General features: G+C 41.9%; 1 protein-coding gene across 4 annotated transcripts in view; it reads right to left on the minus strand.

The window, feature by feature from the left end:
• Positions 1-20,473, minus strand: part of ACOX3 (acyl-CoA oxidase 3, pristanoyl) — a 158,159-nt gene that overhangs the window by 116,925 nt on the left and 20,761 nt on the right. For all 4 annotated transcript variants that reach the window (XM_033950119.1, XM_033950109.1, XM_033950138.1 and 1 more), the window contains exons 5-6: positions 12,485-12,574; positions 3,296-3,439 (exon numbers count right to left, since the gene is read on the minus strand). In XM_033950119.1, the coding sequence (XP_033806010.1) occupies positions 3,296-3,439; positions 12,485-12,574 (234 nt within the window). The remainder of the gene's footprint in view (positions 1-3,295; positions 3,440-12,484; positions 12,575-20,473) is intronic.

The following is a 20,473-nucleotide window of genomic DNA, read 5'->3' on the forward strand; positions in this document are numbered from 1 at the left end:
GAGAGACTATGAACAGGTCATAAGACGGAATAAAGGTCTATGTTGTACGAGGTGAAAGTTTTGAGCAGAAGTGCAATATGAATCTAGAGGCAGAAGAGGTATAAAAGGCTAAGAACAAGTATGTAATAAAAGTCTATAAACAGGTATGAAATAGGAATCGTGGGTAGATACGAAGAATAAATCTATGAACTTGAGAGATGATGATCAGATCAGGGTGGCCGCAAGTGAGAGTCAAGGAATATAGTACGTGGCCCTCGCGAGTTAGTGACACTGAGTATATTATCTTTGCACATAAATATGCAATCTGAACAACTTTCACCTATGTAAATGTCCAATCGCAAAGTCCATGCTATGGAATATTGGCCTTCAAAATACTGCGTAACTAGAAAGTGGTAATTTATGCGTATATGCGTCCATATATGCATATAAGTGACTGGAATATCAGCGTTTGTGCATGAGCTTGCTGCCTAATGGGGGGGGGGGGGAATTAACATGTACTATGATTAATACAGGGTATTTTACCATATATCATGTTATTTTAGCACAGGATCTCAATGCATAAAATGGGACCCTGTACTAAAATAGCACATGTGGTAAAATAATCCATCTTAATAAATGTCCTCCCTTAGATAGGAATCACATGTATACTTCTAACAAGGTGCCTAAATGTGGAAGTGAAGTAGGCATCTGGCTACTTATGTGTCTTTATAAAAGGCTAGCACAAATCTTGCAAAAAAATAAAAATAAAAAATAAATAAATAAAAATTATATATTTATTTATTTTTACTATTTATATACCACTTATAGTCTAAGGGGCTCATAATCGAAAGAGAAATACATCCAAAAACCAGTCTAAGTCGTCACTTGGACAAACATTTCTCAAATACATCCAAGTGCCGATACTAAAAACGGGTTTTGGACATATTTCTAAACGACCTAGGCCTTCATAGGGCCACTGAATGACCAAAGCTAAACATGCCGTTTCGGGAGGAATGTCGAGGGCGGGAGTTGGGCGGGACGTGGGCCGGCTTAGATTTAGTTGTACAGCATGTATAACCGAAAGTTATACAGCCCACGATTGACGGAACTTGGACGTTGTGACTTAGACCATGTAAAACATGGTCTACGTCACAAAAACCCACCTAAAGTCACCAGATAAGCACTGCAAACACATAAAACAGATCCCCACACACTACCCTAGTGATCAACGACCCCCCCCACCCCCATAAAAATATTAATCCCACCTTTAAAATTCAGCCTACAGACCATCATCACCTGGTCGCCTGGCGTAGGAAAGTCTAGTCATCCGGCACAGAGGCAACTTAAGTCATCTTGGGGGTGGGTTAGAGACTCATAGAGAGGAGGACCCATGCCCATAAGCTCCTGTAATCACTGCATTGATACTTATTTATTTATTTATTTATTTAGATTTATATCCCGTTCTCCCAGTAGCTCAGAACGGTCTACAAGTAAACATACACAGTAGAAGTAGTTAGGCAAATAAATGTGCAATAGGTTTAGATGCTTGGACATACAAGATTGTGCAGTATTTATCAGGCTACAGACAATTTTTCGGAGTACAGACAATTTATCAGAGTACAGACTAAGAGAGGACTATACTGAAATTTAGGAGAAGTTAAATAGGGGAGAGAAGAGAGAGGTGGGGTTTAAGGGGGGGTGTAGACTGAGGGAGACCTTTAGTTGAAGAGGAGGGTCTTTACCATTTTACGGAATGTCAATAAAGAGTTCTGTTGCCTGAGTTGGGGGGGGAGTTTATTCCAGAGATGTGGGATGAAGTGGCTGTAGGATCGTTTGCGGGCAGTTTCTGAGAGGAGGGACCTTCCAGGGGGAATGCATAGGCGTATTTCCGATTTTGAGCGGAGGGTGCGAGTGGGGGTGTAGATGGGAAGCTTAGATTTTATGTAGGAGGGGGTGGTGGCATAAATTCTCTTGTGGGCTACTGCTAGGGCCTTGAACATGTGCACTCTCTTATACACCCCTAAAACCCTTTTTTACTGGCATTTAAGTGGCTCCTGCAGCCATAAGGGCTATTGGGGTGGTAGATAGGTGGGTCTAGTGGATTTTAGAGGTGGTTTGGGGGGCTCACTGTGACCTATAAGGGAGCTGTAGTGAGGAGAAGACATGGCACCCTTTTTGTGAAGTTCACAGCAGTGCCCTGTAAGGTACCCCACTATTTAGGTGCCATGTTTGGGTGTTCAGTCCATCACTTTGCAGACCCCTCCCACGTCCAACAGGGCTTGTTCTAGGCGTTTTGGACTTGGACGAAAAGTTGGACGGAAATGTGTTATAAAGATGGACGATTTAGCGACTTGGACAATCAGATCGGCAGGACGAATAATTAGACGATTTTCGAAAGTAAAAAAATTTTGGACGTATTTTTCGAAAATGTGTCCTAGGTTGTTTTTTTACTTTGGACGACTTGTGAGTTGGACGTAAATGGACTTAGATGTCCCTTTCGATTATGCCCCTCCACGTGGTTTACATTCAGGTACTCAAGAATTTTTCCCTATCTGTCCTGGTGAGCTTACACTATCTAATGTACCTGGGGCAGTGAGGGATTAAGGGCTCCTTTTATGAAGCCGCGTTAGCAGTTTAACGCGCGTAATAGCATGCGCTAAACTACCAGCCACGCTAGCCGCTATTGCCTCCTCTTGAGCAGGTGGTAGATTTTCAGCTAGTGCGGGGGTTAGCGCGTGAGATAAAGCCGCTAATGCGGCTTCGTAAAAGGAGCCCTAAGTGACTTGACCAGCACAAGCAGCAGCATAGGATTTGAACCCACAATCTCATACTAGGCATATATTTTTAGGTTTAAATCTTTTTATTATTATTAACTGACTACAGTATACAAACAAGGTACAAAAATTGAAGCTTGTAAAGTAACTGTCCCATGACAAACTACAAATCATCATTTAACCTACCCTCTTCCATCCGTCCTCCATTCATCCCTACCCATAGACTTCCTTCCCTTAAAATGTATTTTATAAAATTTACTCACACACTATTTGTTGAAGTTACATTATTTTTATTCATGAGTATAACAAGCTTCACGCCTCATAATACTATAGGATTTTGTAAAATATTTGCCTAAATGCCTCCTCTGAATACACCTACTCTACAGTCACATGCAAGTACACACTGTGTGTAATTTTACGCACAAGTTAATTTTATAAGAGGCATTTTATGTTCAAAAAAACAGTTCATAAAAATGTACCATTTTAATGCCAGCCCAAAGAGAAGGGTGCCACTGTGGGTAATGCAGAAACATTCTTCTTACCTGTACAACGAAAGCATGCAGACCGTGGCACTTCCCATCAGGGGTATAGAGCTGGGCATACACAACAGCATGAGTTGCAGTCCTGCCCATGTTACCAACCCAACACTTGGCTGCTTCAAAATCAGGAGAGTTCAGGATGAATTCCTGTAGCAATAAAAAAAGCAAATTATTTGCACCATTGCATAAACCACTAGCACAGACCCATCTTTCACTACAGTAATAATGAGCAGTATGGAATGGCGTTTCAACTATTTGGTCATTATCTATCTGTGTATCACAAAGATTTATAAGGGAGGAGACTAATGGCCAGTGGGAGTGCGAAGTAGGTTATTCTCTCAAATTCTACATATTCAGAAATTGAAGAGGGCATTGAAAACAACTGTTTGTGGAGGCTTTTTTAGCTGACTGGATTATAGTACTCGGGATTAATTTTAGATACAAAAATTTAAAACAAATACAGCCTAATGTATGTCAAATTATGTTTGTATTTTGTAAACCACTCAGTGTCACCTCTCCCCCTTGCAATCTGTGCAAAACTCTGCTGCTCGACTCATCTTCTACCAACCTCACTATGCTCATGTCACCCCTCTCCTTAAATCACTTCACTGGCTCCCTATCTGCCATCGCAAACAGTTCCAAGATCTTATTGCTGACCTACAAGTGTGTTCATTCTGCTGTCCCTCAATATCTCTCCTTGCTTCTCCCTCCTTATAAACCTCTCAGAGTACTCTGTTCCTCAGATAAGTCGCTCTTAGCTTTACCCTTCTCCTCCATTGCCAATTCCAGACTTTGTTCCTTTCATCTAGCTGCCCCCTATGCCTGGAATAAATTACCTGAGTTTGTCCGTCAAGCCCCTTCCCTTGTTTAAAAGCAGACTGAAAACCCATCTTTTTTATACAGCTTTCAATCCTTAAACTACTCATCTGCCCTCCAACCCAGCCCACTGATTAACTGTTCCCCTTATCCTGTTTATCTGTCTTGCCTGTTTAGATTGTAAGCTTCTTCGAGCAGGGACTGTTTTCTTACCCTTTGTGACTCTGTGCAGTGCTGCGTATGTCTGATAGTGCTATAGAAATAATTAATAGTAGTAGTAGATTGAGTGTGTTAGAAATTTTTTAAACTATTAAATAAATAAATATAAATGGCATTCAAAACCATGTGCATGCCCAATTTGCATGTACAATTTAATTGAATGAGTCAATTAGTATCAATATTTGGACATTAAACATAGGCGTTGGAAAGGGGGGTGGCCACAGGGGCCATGACCTCCCCCCAAATTTAGCCCTGGTGGTCCAGTGGTATAAACTAAAATCTGGATTTTTGAAAAAGAAACCAAAGACTGGTGTTTGTGACATTTGGAGCATTGAGATAAAGCATCAGATTACTGTCTCTCAATGGCCACGAATCTGGACTTAGAGGATGAGATGTACGGTGTCTGCATCTATGAGACAAACATGGTTTTTCTTATTACATAGAGCGTTTTGGACCCCAGTTCGTTTACAGAAATTAGATAGTTCAAAGTCTAATAGATGCTGGCATTGTCATCTTGAAACTGGGACTTTGGATCATTTACTGTACTATTGTCCCTTGATACTTAGATTTTGGAGATCCATCTGGGATCAAGCGAACAATTTATTGGAAAATCCGGTGGCACTGATGTACGATACCATCTTATTTGGTACGTTCATGAGAGCTAAAAGTCAAATATCTGCTCAGAATAATAAACTTCTCCTTATAATGACAGGGGTTGCCATGCAGCTTATTTTTAAAAATTGGAAGAACTGGGATAGGTTAGATTACACATTCTGGTGGGAATCCCTCTGTTATATTTTTAAAATGGAACGTTTCATGGCCATACAGCAGGGACGTTACAGGAATTTTATGGATGTTTGGGAGCCATTGGCTAAATTTTGTAAGGAATGATAACTGATTTTATTTCATTGACCTGTAAACATACACATCCAGGGGGGGAGGGGAAGGGAGTTGCACTGGAATTTGATTCAGGGAGTTTATGGATAGTTTCTTCAAGGTTTTTATTTTATTTGAATATTAGGTGGGAGGGTGGGGGAAAATATAATTGTACATTAATGTAATGTAATGTAATGTAATTTATTTCTTATATACCGCTACATCCGTTAGGTTCTAAGCGGTTTGAAGAAAATATACATTAAGATTATAAATGAGAAGTAAGAAGGTACTTAAAAAATTCCCTTACTGTCCCGAAGGCTCACAATCTAACTAAAGTACCTGGAAATTAATAAAGAAGAGAAAATAAAGATGGTTGAAAAAAGAAAAATTCTATGTGAATTTATAGGATGGAAATTAAACTGACAGTGAAGAACTGTATGAAAAATGCAGTTAGAGAGGGTAGGTTACAATCTATTTATGGTATTTGTTTAATTGGAAGGTGTTAAGGTGGGTAATTTGGGGGAAGGTTATCTGAAGGTAGGTGAATCTTCTGGAGGTAAAAGAGGAGGGGTTAAGATATTTGGATGAATTTTTTGAAAAGCAGGGTTTTGATTTCTTTTCTGAATGTTTTGAGATTTAAGATTGGAGATGGAATGGTTGATTTTTGCTGCTTGTGTTGCTAGAAGGTTGTCAAACATTTTCTTGCGTTGTGTGCCTTTGAGTGGGAGGAAGGCGAAAGGGTTCGAGGTTCTTCTGTGTCTTGAGGTGGAGATTTGGTTTAAGCGGTTATTTAGATAGGAGGGGGAAGAGCCGTGTAATGCTTTGAATATCAGGCAGTAGAATTTGAATTGGATTCTTGTATGTCTGAAAAGTTTATTGTGCTTTTCTTGTAATATTATATGAATATGAATTATTTGTTACACAATTGTAGTTTGAAAATTCAATAAAGATATACAAAAAAAAAGATTATACTGTGTGTATATATGAAAAATGAATGGAAAAAGTGGTATTACAATTAGTAATATTATGGGGACGTTGTCTGGGGCAAAGATTGGGTGGGGTCTCGGGGTGGAGCTTGCGGCCCCCCAAACAAAAAAGCGTTCCGCTGCCTATGGCTTTAACAATCAGTTATTGGCACCATTTACAATTTACATGGGCCATCAGTGATGGCCCCTCTAAGGATTGATGAGGTGTGTGCAAAAAAAAAAAATATGCATGAGCGACAAGTTACATACTCCACAAATATATGAGCAGGCGCGGAGGACGAGTGCCCGTGAGATTGTGGGAGGGTTAAATACTCAAAACTTAGAAGAATAACAATTTACTTAAAGTTTTTGCTTCGCCAGCTTTCTGGTATCTTTACATACAGTGGCTTACCTAGCTTATGTAACACCCATCATTTTTTGGCACCCCCTCCCCCCATCTGTATGAAAAAAATGATTTTTAGTAACAAGCCACACGTCACACATGAGTACCTAGGAAAAGGCAGCATCTTACATATTGCAGTGAGCAGTACATCAATACACCCATTGTAAAACTAAACAAGCCAGACCAGCACAGATCAATCTTGATCTTTTGGGATGGGTGTGATTAATATATGTCCCATTTCCTCATGAAATGTTCCTTCCGTGAGAGTGGTTGTTATCCAATTGAATAGGTCCTTCTTGAAATCTGGTGTGGCTGTTTTCAGGGTACTGGAGGGACATATGTCTAGGAGGCAATTTGATTTAGTATATTTATTGAACAGGGTGAGAAATTGGTGCCAATCGGGAGGTTCGAAATGGCTCCAGATCATGTCTATTCTGGGCTCTTTTTCGAGGGGTCTAATTTGGAATTTGAAGTTAGGTGTGGGTGAGGGTATGGTCGCTCTTACTTCTAAGATTTTGTTGTTGAAAAAAATGGCCAGGGTTTCTGCTGAGGGTATACATTCATTTTCCTGTAGTAAGATTTGGGTAGTGTCCGTTAGACTGTTTACCAGCTTGAAAATTTTTTTGCTATTTGTTTTGGGTGTCCCTATTTCTTGGCACCCTGCGCTAAAAAACACTATTGCGGTTTAGTAAAAGGGGGCCATAGTGCAAAATATAGACAGCATATATAAATTCAGACACATTTTGATCACTAAATTTAAAATAAAATTATTTTTCCTACCTTATCTGGTGATTTCATGAGTCTCTGGTTGCACTTTCATCTTCTGACTGTGCATCCAAACTTTCTTCCCTTCTTACAGCCTGTATGTTTCCTCTCCTCCAGACCTTATTCCCTCCCCTAACTTTTTCTTCCTCTCTCCCTGCCCTTTCTTTCTTTTTTCTCTCTTGATGCCCCCTTTCTTTTTTTCTGTTTCCCTTCTGTCTCCCTGCCTGCCCCCTTTCTTTCTTTCTTTCTTTCTCCCTACCCTCCACAAAGCCACTGCTGCCACCATCGGGGAAAACAGGCCCCAAAGCCACCGCCGCGGCTGCCCCAAGCTCTCTGCTTCCCACCGTCGGGCCGACAATCATTCCCCCGATGTCAATTCTGCCGTCGGAGAGGAAGTTCCGCCCAGCCAGGCAGCGATTGGCTGGCCTGAACTTCCTCTCCGACGGCAGCCTTAGGGGGGGTGCACAGCCGGCCGGATCCGGACCTGGCCAGCCGTGCACCCCCCCTAAGGCTGCACCCAGGGCGGACCGCCCCCCCCTTGGTACGCCACTTAAGACGTGGTAGCGGCTCCTTTCACGAATCCCCACCTGCGTCGGAAGTCCGATGCAGTCGGGGATCTTGAGAGGAGTCGCCACTGCATCTTTCCACTTAAAATACACTAAGGCGAGCAGGGCAGACCGCCGCCGCCGCTTCCTCTCACCTCCGCCCACGACACGAGCTGAGCGACACGAGAAAACGTATGAGCGACGCCACTGAAAATAATGAGCGATTGCTCATGCGCTCAGCTTAGAGGGAACATTGGCCATCACTTATTTACTACTACAGTAGAGTCTCGGTTAACCTGGTCTCACACACAACCAGCATAAAAATTGCCGGTGGAAAAAAAAACAAAAAACTGTCCCCCGAAGCATCAGCAGAAGTGTCCTGAGCCTCAAATCTTCCCCTTCTCCCTCAAACTCCCAAGCTCCGAAGCAGCTATGAACCGCCCTCCTTCCCACTCCAAAGCACCAGCATGGCAGTGGTCCTGAGCCACAAAGCCCTCCTCCTTCCCTCCCTTCAGCCCCGAATTGGCAGAAGTAGGTGGCGGTCCTCAGCTGTGAGCTCCCTCGCTCCCTCTCGTACCGGAAGTGCAGCGGTCAACAAGAGGCACAGGCTGCTCGTGGCCAGCCCTGGCAGGGCTTTTTCTCTGAAGCGTCACTTCCGACACATCAGAGGAAAGGCCCTACCAAGGCTGGCCGCAAACAGCCTGTTTTGAGGCTGCCTCCTGCTGACCGCTGTGCTTTGAGTAAGGAAGAGAGAGAGACAGGGGGAGGAAGTGAGAGAGTTTGCGGTTCAGGACCACTGCCTGCTTCTGCCATGCCATTTTGGGGCTTGAGGGAGGGAGGAGTGTTTTGTGGCTCAGAACTGCTGCCGCGCTGGTGCTTTGGGATGGGAGGGAGCTGCCTTAAGCGCTTGGGTCAATCAGAGCCTGCTAGCTGGATCAGGTAGGCATCCTTCTGGCCGGACTTCGTGGATAAAGTAGGGAAGGGTGGGGGTTGTCGGAGGCGTGGGAGGAGTTGTCGGGGAAATTGGGCGATGGCGGGAGGGAGAGGGCATCTTTCCCGGTGGGGGGATGGGCAGTAGTGTCAGGACCTTGCAATGTGGCGGGGGAGAGTGGGCATCTCTCCTGCTGATCTTCAATTTGGGGGTTGTTGTTCATTTATTTATTTATTTTACCCGGGGGAAGGGGGGTGTTCTGAGCTATTAAACCTTACTTTCCTGTCAGTGCCTGAGCCAATTAGAGCTCAGGCATTGATCAGAAAGTAAGGCTACGACATTTTAGACCTGTCGGCAAATTTTGGCCACAAATGTGGCATAACGAGGTTAGGGAACCGCTTGGCGATGATAGAGAATCACTTGGAGTGCTCATTTTAATATTAATGACCTCGCTGTACTACATTTGCATGGCAGTATCGGAGACTGCTAGGAAACTCAGTAAAGACACGGTAAACCATTTTGATAATCCGCCGCTAAAATACTTGCATGCTAATCCAGCTGGAACTGGTTTAGCGAGCATGTTAAAGGCACAATTTAGTTTTAAGAATCTTCCCCTAAATGGAAGAGAAAAGAGATTTTACAGTCAGTGACAGAACACAAGACTAAGTAAGGCACAGAGCAGGTCTAATTTGTTTCATGTGCTGCCTCAAGTGCCTAGGTCACCGGTCAGTATTCTAATCTAGTATTTCTGAGTCGCGCTATGCCTAAACCGGTTCAAGGCAACTTATAATATAAAGAATTACAGAATGTATATGCTACATTATAGCAGTTTAAGGAGGACTGAGCTATGAACAGAGTAATAGGGAATGAAGAATAGAGGTTTCTATGACTGTACTGGTATAACACTTGAGCAGAATATGGGATTTAGTGACATTAGTTATTTCGAGTTAGTTGTCTGTGGTGTGTATGCTTTCAAAGAAGAGAGTTTTTAATTTTTTTCAGAATCTGTTGTAGAATGTTTTCATTCTGACGTCAGTAGGGAGGTTATTCCAGGTTGTTCACATGCTTGTTCAGTGTGTTACACAGTACATACAACCCGAGTACATTAGTATGGAAGAAAAAAAAAAAAAGTATAAATAACAAAAGTTCAAAGTTAATTGTACTTTGCCTCAAGCTATCTAGTGAGGGGAATCATCAAATTCTATATCTTAAGGTAACTACCTATCTTTACAAAACAATTTTATTAACTACCCCCATCCCTTTTACAAAACCGTAGCATGTTTTTAGCACCGGCCACGACGGTAACAGTTCCAATGCTCATGAGCATCAGAGCTGTTACCGTCGCAGACAGTTTTACAAAAATGCACTACGATTTTGTAAAAGGGGGTGTATGTCAAGGTTTTTTTTCTTTTCTTATTTAATCATTTATAAAAGAAGTCCCTCTTCTTGGGAACAGCAAAGGTGCATTCAAGATGTTGCTAATGATGGATTCACAAATCTGATCAATTTCTTTCACTGGGTGACCAGAGAATTGGATACAGGTAATGTGTTAGAAACAACTGGAAACAAGCCTGGGCCACTAGATCGTCACAAAGCGCCACCTGGACAGCAAGGGCAGCCATATCAAAATTTTGTTTGAGCAGAGCTTCCATTTCTCTCAGGGCCGAACCACTTTCAACCAGCACAGTATGTCTACACATGATAGCCGAGACCTCTGCATAAACCACAGGAGAAAGGATCTTTATCACCATCAGGGATGGGGTAGAGACTTGCTATGGACTGCACCATGTGAAAAAGTGCGTCCAGAACTTTCCACTGAGCATGCACTACATCCCGAATATCATGATGCATAAGGAAAGAATGGGATCCTGACTGGATCCCTCTCAGGAAAGGGTCCACAACACAAGTGGGTCCTCAGCTTCCTCTTCAAAGTGTAAAATCAAAGACATCTGAAGAACGAGCTCCTGCAACTCATCCCGGAGAAAAAAAAGCACACAACAGACGTATCCTTGCCAACCAGTGCCTCTAAAAGGTCTTCATCCCCAAAAAATTTTTTTTTAAAATCAGCTCCCCTCCTCTCCCCCGATAGATCTATAAGGTTCTCCCCAAGATCCAATTCCTCATCCAGAGAAAACTGATCAACCATAAAAGAATCTTCGTCCCAATACGCCCATGGCTGCTTGGACGATGGCTGAGGGGGTTGAACAAAGGCAGTCATGGCAAGATACCCCCACGCCCTCCCAGTATCAAAGCAGGACCCCCAGTTGCCTGTAAATAAGCCTTGCACATGGACAACATCAAATCAAGGGAAAAAAACCCCCGGCGGCAACATAGCATTCATGTTAGGTGCAGAAGACACATTTAAGACCTGTTCCTGCCTTTCCAAGACAGGAGAAAGGTCACCTGAGGCTGTGGGTAAATTAGATGTGCGAGGGAAGTGCTGTTGATAAACTGTCAACAAATGTGGCACTTAAACTGACTGACCTTTGACAGCAGAGGAAATCCCGGTATGGGCAGTAGGAGAAGCCCAAGGCTCATCCCTGGCCGATGAGCGATGAGCACGCGGAGAATCCGGCACACCGACGCCCGAAGCCGGGTCTCCCTCGAGGCGGCTGAAGCATTTTGTTCACCCACCATCCGTATCCAATGAACAGCGCCCAGAGAAAATGCACTTTCTGCTTTTGTGAAGTGTTCATAATAAAAAGCACCTAAAACCCATGTACAACAACACCGTATATAAACGGCGGCCTCAAGGCTCTTTTTTTAAATTTGTGTCTTGTAAGCTTTATTCAGTTTATTTCTTCTCACAGCTAACCAGCTGTATCAAGAAAAGGCAGACCCCACAAGCATTCTAAACTGTAGCCATAGCCAGTATTAGTGATCAGGCGTACAGTTGAGGCTCCTCTAGATTCAGAAAAAAAAAAACCTGGGGAAATGGGGGGAGGGACTCAACCCTTCTGAGTGTGACACCCCCCGAGGTCAGCAGGACCCCCGAGAGGGTCTTCCAAGCTCAGTCCGGACAGACAAAGGGACAAGAAAGATTCACTAACCAGATCCAACAGGTCTTAACAAACCTCAGCACAGACTGCACAAAACAGACCACTCCACCTGCTGGAGACTGAGAAAAGCTATTCCTCTCCTCTGATTCCTCTCCTCTATTCTGGCCGCTCCCCCTCTTCCTTTTGTTTTTACATATATGTGTTCTTTCCTTTAAATATTGTAATTGTCTCTATTCTCTTGTTTTCACCCTACGTTGTGTCAATATGTATTGTTTTTATTGTAAGTTATGTCTGTATTGCTTTTAATTATCCACTTAATTGTTTCCCCATTTAAATTTATTGTACAACGCTTAGAATTTATGACTGGTGTTTTATCAAAATTTTAATAAACTTTGGAAACTTGGAAAAGACCGATTGTAAGAGGGACTGCACAGCCCACTTCTACTGATGTCAAAAGTTAGTGTCTCAATCTCCACCTGCTGGCAGAGGAGCATAAACCCATCTGTTTCTGTGCCGATCTGGAAGGACGATAAAGAAAGTGCTGAAATCCAGTTTTCAAACAACACAATAGAAATCCATTCTATAGTGCATGTTTCATATAATTATATATTCAGTTGCTTAGGGTACTGTGGGAGACAGAACAATACAGTGCAGCTGCATGGGAAAGACTGACCTTTGTATCTTCCTTGTAAGTGGCAGTTGTCCTCATGTGCTTGGCATCACTGCCATGGCTAAGCTCAGTCAGAGCAAAGCACCCAAATATCTAAAAAAAAAAAAAAATCCAAAAAGTGTTCAGTCAAATTTAAAACACAAACAATATTTGGAGTCATTGAAGCCACTTTGTAAATCAAGTAGGACGCTACTTTGAAACTGTTCTCAAAATAAAATCTCTTTTGCACTTGGTCCATTACTGCTCAGCCTCACTTACTGTGTGTAGCGTTATATGTTAAAGATCATATTAAAGCCACACAATTGCAGGATCTGCAGGGCAAGGAAGAGGCACTGTGAATCAATTTGGAAAGAGGGAATGATAAATATATTTACATTGGTGTGATATATAGGCCTCTTTCACAGACGGAAGAAGTGGACAGAGATTTAATAGTAGACATTCAAAGATATTCAGAATATACAGTATAGTTTATAGTTTATTCATTTAAGTGGGTCACAACAATTACTGACAAGCAAGCAGAAGAACTCATCGCCTTCGAGTTAAGTCATTCAAACAGAAGAGGCAAGGGTACATTTCAACCAATGATAAAGTCTTTATTGAACAAGTAATGGTCACAACAAGAATCCCTGTTTCGGCATATAAAAAAAACCCCCTTCTTCAGGGAACACTTGAAATGTGAAACGCTGAGGGTTAGACACAAGTGAGTTGTCAGGCAGCAGCACTCAAACCGCAACAAAAGTTGTTCAATAAAGACTTTATCATTGGTTGATAAGACACCTCCCTGGCCTCTTCTGTTTGACTCACAACAGTTATACACTTAATAAAACTAACAAACATCCATAAAACAAACAATTACAAAGCCAGTCCAACATCCAGCGCTCAATTATACAATGAAATACTCAATTCCTGTATTTCATTTTGCTAAATAAATATTGATTTAGTAGTCTTTTTAAATTAATCAAATTTCTTTGCTGTCGTATATATCAAAGTTTCTCAACTTCATCAAGCCAAATACCCCCTCTAAGCCTAGCAAATATCAACCAAGTATCCTGCCCAAGCTCCGCCCCAACCCCGCCTAATATTTGCCCCTAACCTGCCCAAGCTCTGCCCCTGACTCCACCCCCATAATAATACTACTAATTGTAATGCAATTTCTTTCATCCATTTTTCATGTACATACAAAAATCTTATTAATACATAATGGTAACCACAAAATTAAAAACAAACAAACAACAAAGCACACTGTACGTAGAGAAAATGTTATCATTTATATTCGGGGGTTTTTAAAGAGGTCAACACAGATGGCTTTAAAATATGCAAGGTCATCTCAGTAACAGCTATAGAAAAATAGACAAATATAGTGCAAAATATAGACAGTAGATATAAATTCTCAAAACTGACACATTTTGATCACTAAATTGAAAATATAATCATTCTTTCTACTTTTGTTGTCTGGTGATTTCATAAGTCTCTGGTTGCACTTCCTTTTGACTGTGCATTCAATATTTCTTTCTTTATTTCTGCCTCCTGCATACTTCCTCTCCTCCGGACCTCATTCCATTCCCCAACCAACATCTCTCTCTGTCCCTCCATGAATCCAACTTTTCTCTCTCTCTCTTCTGCCCTATTGGAAACAAGTTCCCTCTCTCTCTCTCACTGTCCATCTGTCTTGAGAGATCCAGGCATTTCTCCAACCCCCCCTCTACTGCCAGATCCAACATTTCTCCTTCTCTCATCCCCCAGATCATGTGCAGCATTTTTCACTACTGCCCACCAGCCCCATGCCCATTTCTCCTTCTATCATCCCTCTCCAACACCATGCCACATTTCTCCCTCCATCATTATGTCCAACATTCCTCCCCCTTGCACCCCCTTCAATCTGTCACTCTGTTCCTTCTCTACCACCATATCCAACATTTCTCCCTCATCCTTCTCGCCCCATGCATCTCCCTCTCCTCTCTCTATGACTAATTTTCCTTTCTTCCTTTCCCTATGTGCACCATCATTCACTCACACTCATGCCCAACAATTTTCCCTTTCTATTCACTCCCCCCTATGGCCCAAGTTAGTGCCCACTTCCTCTCTCCATTTTGTATCCCATGTTCATGCCCCTCTTTCTTTGTGTCTAGTTCATGCCCCCTCCCCCTCACTGCCTTTGTCCCAAAATTAAGTTGCACTGCCGGGGATCCCTGCCTGCCCCCCACAAGCCGACCCATCCACAGAAGTCGTTGGGGATCCCTGCTCGACTGTCCATCCGTCTGTCGCACCACCCCACATCCCCGAAGCCGTACCTGTTACTTTGTTGGAGCCAGACTCACTCTATCCTCTCCCAGCAGCAACTTTGTGCAGCCATTTACACGCTGCACGTGGCTGACCCTCAATCCTTCCCTCTGACATCAATTCTGACGCCAGACAGAAGGTTGTGGGTAAGATACGCAGAGTGTGAGTCGCTGTCTATGTCCCTACATGGAGTTGCTGCTAGAAGAGGATGGAGTGAGTCTGGCTCCGACAAAGTAACAAGGATGACTTCGGGGGTGGGAGATGATGCGGTGGGCATTCAGACAGGCAGGGAGGGATCGCCAGTAGCGGCTTCATCAGCGGGTGGGCAGGGAAGGATCCTAGCAGCGGCAGCCAGGCTGTGTACCTCCTACAAACGGTCTGTGTACCCTTGTACACTGGTATATATAATGGAATTTCATTCCAATCATGAGGACCTATGTATGAAAATGCACTCACTGTAGTTACTTACAGCCTCATTTGTTTCATTGTGGGTATGTACAGTATAAATCATTGTGATCAACAGAGCGTAACTTTTGAAGCAGTGTATGTGGAAGAATACTATCCACCAAATACTTTCTAAAAAAGGGGAAGTTTTAGTAATAGGTGATTTTAACATGCAGGATGTTGATTGGGGAATCCCTATTGCGGGGTCTTCTAGAAGTAGGGAGATCCTGGATTCTCTACAAGGAGAACTGTTCCAGCAGTTGGTGATGGAACCCATGTGGGATGGGGGTCATACTGGACTTAGTGCTTACAAACAGGGAAAGTGTTTCTGATGTTACAGTGGGTGATCATCTGGCATTCTAATCATCAAAGTAGTATCTTATTTAGACTCTGGCGCAAACTGACCAATTATGATCATACATCTTCTCAGGCTTTACTATCCACAACAGACTCTCTTGCTTCTTTTTTCAAAGATAAAATTGTTACTATTAGGAATTCTTTTTCTGCAGTGAACCTTGGCCTCTTTTTAAGGGATTCTAAGGATAATTCTATGTTGATGCCAGCTGATCGCTTCTGGGATTCATTTGACTAAGTATCTTGAGTCTCAAGTTTCAAAACTTTGTGCAAAATTGATGAGATGTAAATGTATTCTTGATCCTTTTCCCTCTTATCTTTTTGCTAATATTCCAACTCAGGCGATCAATTGGCTGACTATATTATTAAATTACGCTTTGGAAACAGGATTTTTCTCATATGATATGGGTATAATAAGTCTTACTCTCCTTCTGAAAAAATCAGATCTCAATACAACTGTTACCTCCCACTATAGACTGATTGCTAATATACCTCTTATGGAATCAATTGTTGCCACCCAACTCTCAAGTTATCTGGAGAAATTTTCTATTCTTTTGCCTTTTCAACATAGGTTCCGCCCGAATTTCAGTACAGAAACTCTTCTGGTTTCACTTCTTTCTAAGATTCAACAGCTACAGTCTAGTAAGAAGCACACTATCTTACTTTAGTTCGATCTCTCTGCAGCTTTTGATATAGTTAATCACAATATTCTGCATTACCTGCTTTCAGAAATCAGCCTTGATCAAATTGTTCTAGACTGGTTTGACAAATTTCTATCTTCTCGCTCTTATTCAGTCAATATGAAAGGTTCCAATTCAAAATCGTGAAGAGCCCTCTGTGGTGTCCCCCAGAGCTCTCCATTGTCTCCAATCTTATTTAACATCTACACGAGTTCATTGAAATATTACGATTTGAATACCCGAGAAGCTTTACTAACATATGCTGATGATATCTTCATATTGCTTGAGGTTGATCCACATCTCAATAATTTGATATCCAATATTAACCACTGTATTACCAAACTTCAATCCTGGGCGACAATGGTCCAGATGAAATTAAATGCTGCCAAGACTACGCTTTTATGGCTTGGCCCAAAGTTAGATACTCTCCCTTCTGCTGTGATCTTAGACTCAGGAGAATCTTTGAAAATTGAGTTTTCCTCGTTAATACTGGGTATTGTTATCAATTCTTCACTTACATTTAAGGATCAACTAAACTCACTTATTAAAAAGTGTTTTTTCAGCCTCCGTGCTCTGAGAAGAGTGAGAGCACTTTTTCACCAACAACACTTCTCTGTATTGGTTCAATCAATCATTTTGTCAAGGCTGGATTATTGCAATTCAGTGTATTTGGGTCTTTCGAAGGTCAGTCTGCAGAGACTTCAATTAATACAGAACACTGCAGCTAAACTTATTTTCAGTAAGAGTAAATTTGATCATGTAATCCCTCTGCTCAAGGAATTACATTGGCTTCCAGTGTATCTCAGAATTCAATTTAAGTGCATTTGTATTGCATTTAAGATCCTATTTGGCATTTTTGCCACTTTGATTCCTTTAGACTGGAATGTTCATAGATCTGATATTGCCAGAAGTTCTCAAAAATTAAAACTTACATTTCCCTCTCTCAGTGGTAAAAACAGAACCTTTAAGAGATTTAGTTATTCTTTTGCTTTTAAATTAATCAAATTCTGGTATGCTTTACCGCTTACATTAAGAAGTTTAGGTTCTTTTGCTTTCCAGAAAGTTCTGAAAAATTTTTTTTGCTAAACATTTTGGAAATTAACTATTTCAATCTACTTTTTCTTGTCAAATTTATGTATTATGTTTTACATTATTGATAACCGAGTTGAGCTCCTCTAGGTTGCAAGGTACGGTTTACTATTAAGATGGGTATAGAGAGGGTTCATTCAAAAGTAAAGGTTCGAGTCTTTAAAAAAACGAACTTTGATCGAATGGGGGATTATGTCAAGGAATTGTCTGGATGGGAATGTCTGTAAGGAGTAGAAATGCAGTGGGCAAAATTGAAAGGAGTTATTGTAAGGTCAACAGACTTCCTGTTAGGCAAGTAAGTAAAAGTAAGGAAAAGAAGGCTGCTTTGATTCTCAAAAGTAGATGAGTAGGTATGGAATAAGAGGTTAACTTTCATAAACTACAAAAGATTACAGAAAGAGGAAGACAGGCAAAAATATCTGGAAAAGTTAAGAGTCTGGTCAAGTAGTCAGGAAAGCAAAGATACAAATACAAGAAAAAATAGCTGACACGGTAAAATGGGGAAACAAGACATTTTTTTAATATATCAGCGATAGGAAGAAGTGCAAATGTGGCACTGTGAGACTCAAAGGTGAAGGGGAGAAATATATAAAAGCTAATAAAAAAAAGGCTGAATTTCTTAAGAAATATTTCTGAACTGTGTTCATGGCTGAAGCGCCAGGAGCAGGACTGCAGAAGACAAATGTGAATAGGGATGGAGGAGTGGTAGCCCCTGATCGATTTTCAGAGGGTTGTGTTCGTGAGGAGTTAGCTAAATTAGTGATGGAGCCAAATGGTGTACATCTGAGGGTGCTGAAGGAACTTAGAGAAGTTCTGGTGGCTCCACTAACTAACTTTTTCAATGCTTCTATAGAGTTGGGAGTAGTACCGAAGGACATGGCGGATGTGGTCCCTCACCAAAGTAGAAGTAAGGAAGAAGTAGGGAAATACAGGCCGGTAAGTCTGACTTCTGTGGTAATGGAAACACTTTCAAAACAGAGAATAGTGAAGTTTCTGGAGCCCGGTGGATTACAGGACCTAAGGCAACATGGATATCCCTAGAGGTAGGTCTCGCTAGACAAATCTGATCAATTTCTTTGACTGGGTGACCAGAGAATTGGATAGAGCAGTCCTCGAGAGCCGGAGCCAGGTCAGGTTTTCAGGATATCCACAATAAATATGCATGAGATAGATTTGCATCTCAAGGAGGCAGTGCATGCAAATCTATCTCATACATATTCATTGTGGATATCCTGAAAACCTGACCTGGCTCTGGCTCTTGAGGTCCGGAATTGCCTACCCCTGGGATAGAGAGAGTGTGCTAGATATGGTGAATTTTGATTTTAACAAAGTCTTTGACAGTGTTCCACACAAGCATCTAAAAAATAAACCGAGTGTCCTGGGTATAAGCCCCAAAGTGGCTGACTAGCTGAGGAACTGGTTGAGTGGCAGGTGACAGAGGGTAGTGGTCAATGGAGATTGCTCTGAGGAAAGGGATGTTACCAGTGGTGTGCCTCAAGGTTCTGTTCTTGTGCCTGTTCTTTTTAACATTTTTATAAGCAATGTAGCTTTTGGGTAAGATTTGCCTCTTTGCGGATGATACCAAAGTCTGCAAGAGTAGACATGCTGGATGGTGTGAATAACATGAAGAAAGACCTAGTGAAGCTTGAAGAGTGGTCTGAAATTTGTCAGCTATAATTTAATGCTAAGAAATGCAAGGTCATGCATTTGGTTAAAAAAATGCGAGGGAGCGGTACAGTTTAGGGGGTGAAGAACTTATGTGCACGACAGAGAGCGGAACTTGGATGCGATTGTTTGTGATGATCTTAAGGTGGCCAAACAGGTTGAAAAGGTGACAGCAAACGCTAGAAGGATGCTAGGGTGCTTAGGGAGAGATACGGTCAGTAAGAAAAAGGAGGTATTGATACCCCTGTATAAAATCTGGTGAGACCTCATTTAGAATATTGTGTGCAATTCTGGAGACCGCACCTTCAAAAAGATATAAAAAGGATGGAGTTGGTCCAGAGGAAGGTTATTAAAATGGTCAGTGATCTTCATCATAAGGCTTATGGGGACAGACTTACGATCTCAATATGTATACTTTGGAGGAAAGACGGGAGAAGGGAGATATGATAGACGTTTAAATACCTATGTGGCATAAATGTGCATGAGTTGAGTCTCATTAATTTGAAAGGCAACTCTGCAATGAGAGGGCATAAGATGAAGTTAAGAGATGATAGGCTCAGGAGTAATCTAAGGAAATACTTTTTTTACAGAAAGGGTGGTAAATGCGTGGAACAGTCCCAGGAAGAGGTGGTGGAGACAAAGACTGTGTCTGAATTCAAGAGGACCTGGGATAGGCACATGGGATCTCTCGGAGAGAGAAAGAGATAATGGTTACTACGGATGGGCAGACTAGAGGGGCCATTTGGCCTTTATCTGCCATCATGTTTCTATTTCCTTCAGATAAAAGTAATATGTATACAAATTTTAAACTCTGTGTACAAAATTTCTCTCTAGATATTTTATATTTTAGAAGTTGAAGGGTCTTTATAAATCTAATTTTATAGCCTAAAATGAAAATTATTATTTAGATTTGTATGCTCCCTCTGCAACCCTTGCAGCAGCCCTGACTCAGCAAACAATGGACCGGTTCATTTCTGGAACCTCCCCTACTTTGGGGGTAAGCTAAGGGAGAGCTCACCTTACTGGGACATGACATATCTCTTTCCCCTCCGGCACCCAATGTTCTGCCGTGTTCGGCATCTCATTCGGTGGAGAATGGGAAAGCACACACTGTTGAAGATACTGCAGGATGGTGTCGCACCTGAGGTTAGAGAGCTGGTGATAATCATTGAAGGGGCTGAGAAGAAAGCTCTCACAGTTATCAGGCCTTGAAAAAATTTGACTTCTATTGTGACCCGGTCAGCGGGAGAGGTAACTGCCTTGATTGACAAAGTAGATAGATTAACTAAAGTAGTGGAGACAGACAAGTTGGAAAGCTCCAGTAAAACTGAACATTTTCGGGGTGGGGGGGTGGATTTAAAGTACTGCGGGACTTTATGTCTACTGTTAGACATCAATTGTTAGTTCACAGGAAGATTGAACAGATCCAAAACTTTAATAGACATTTGAATTTAAATATATTGAGTTTTCCTAAATCACC

Source organism: Geotrypetes seraphini, chromosome 1 (assembly GCF_902459505.1).
Source record: "Geotrypetes seraphini chromosome 1, aGeoSer1.1, whole genome shotgun sequence".
NCBI classification, from domain to species: Eukaryota; Metazoa; Chordata; class Amphibia; order Gymnophiona; family Dermophiidae; genus Geotrypetes; species Geotrypetes seraphini.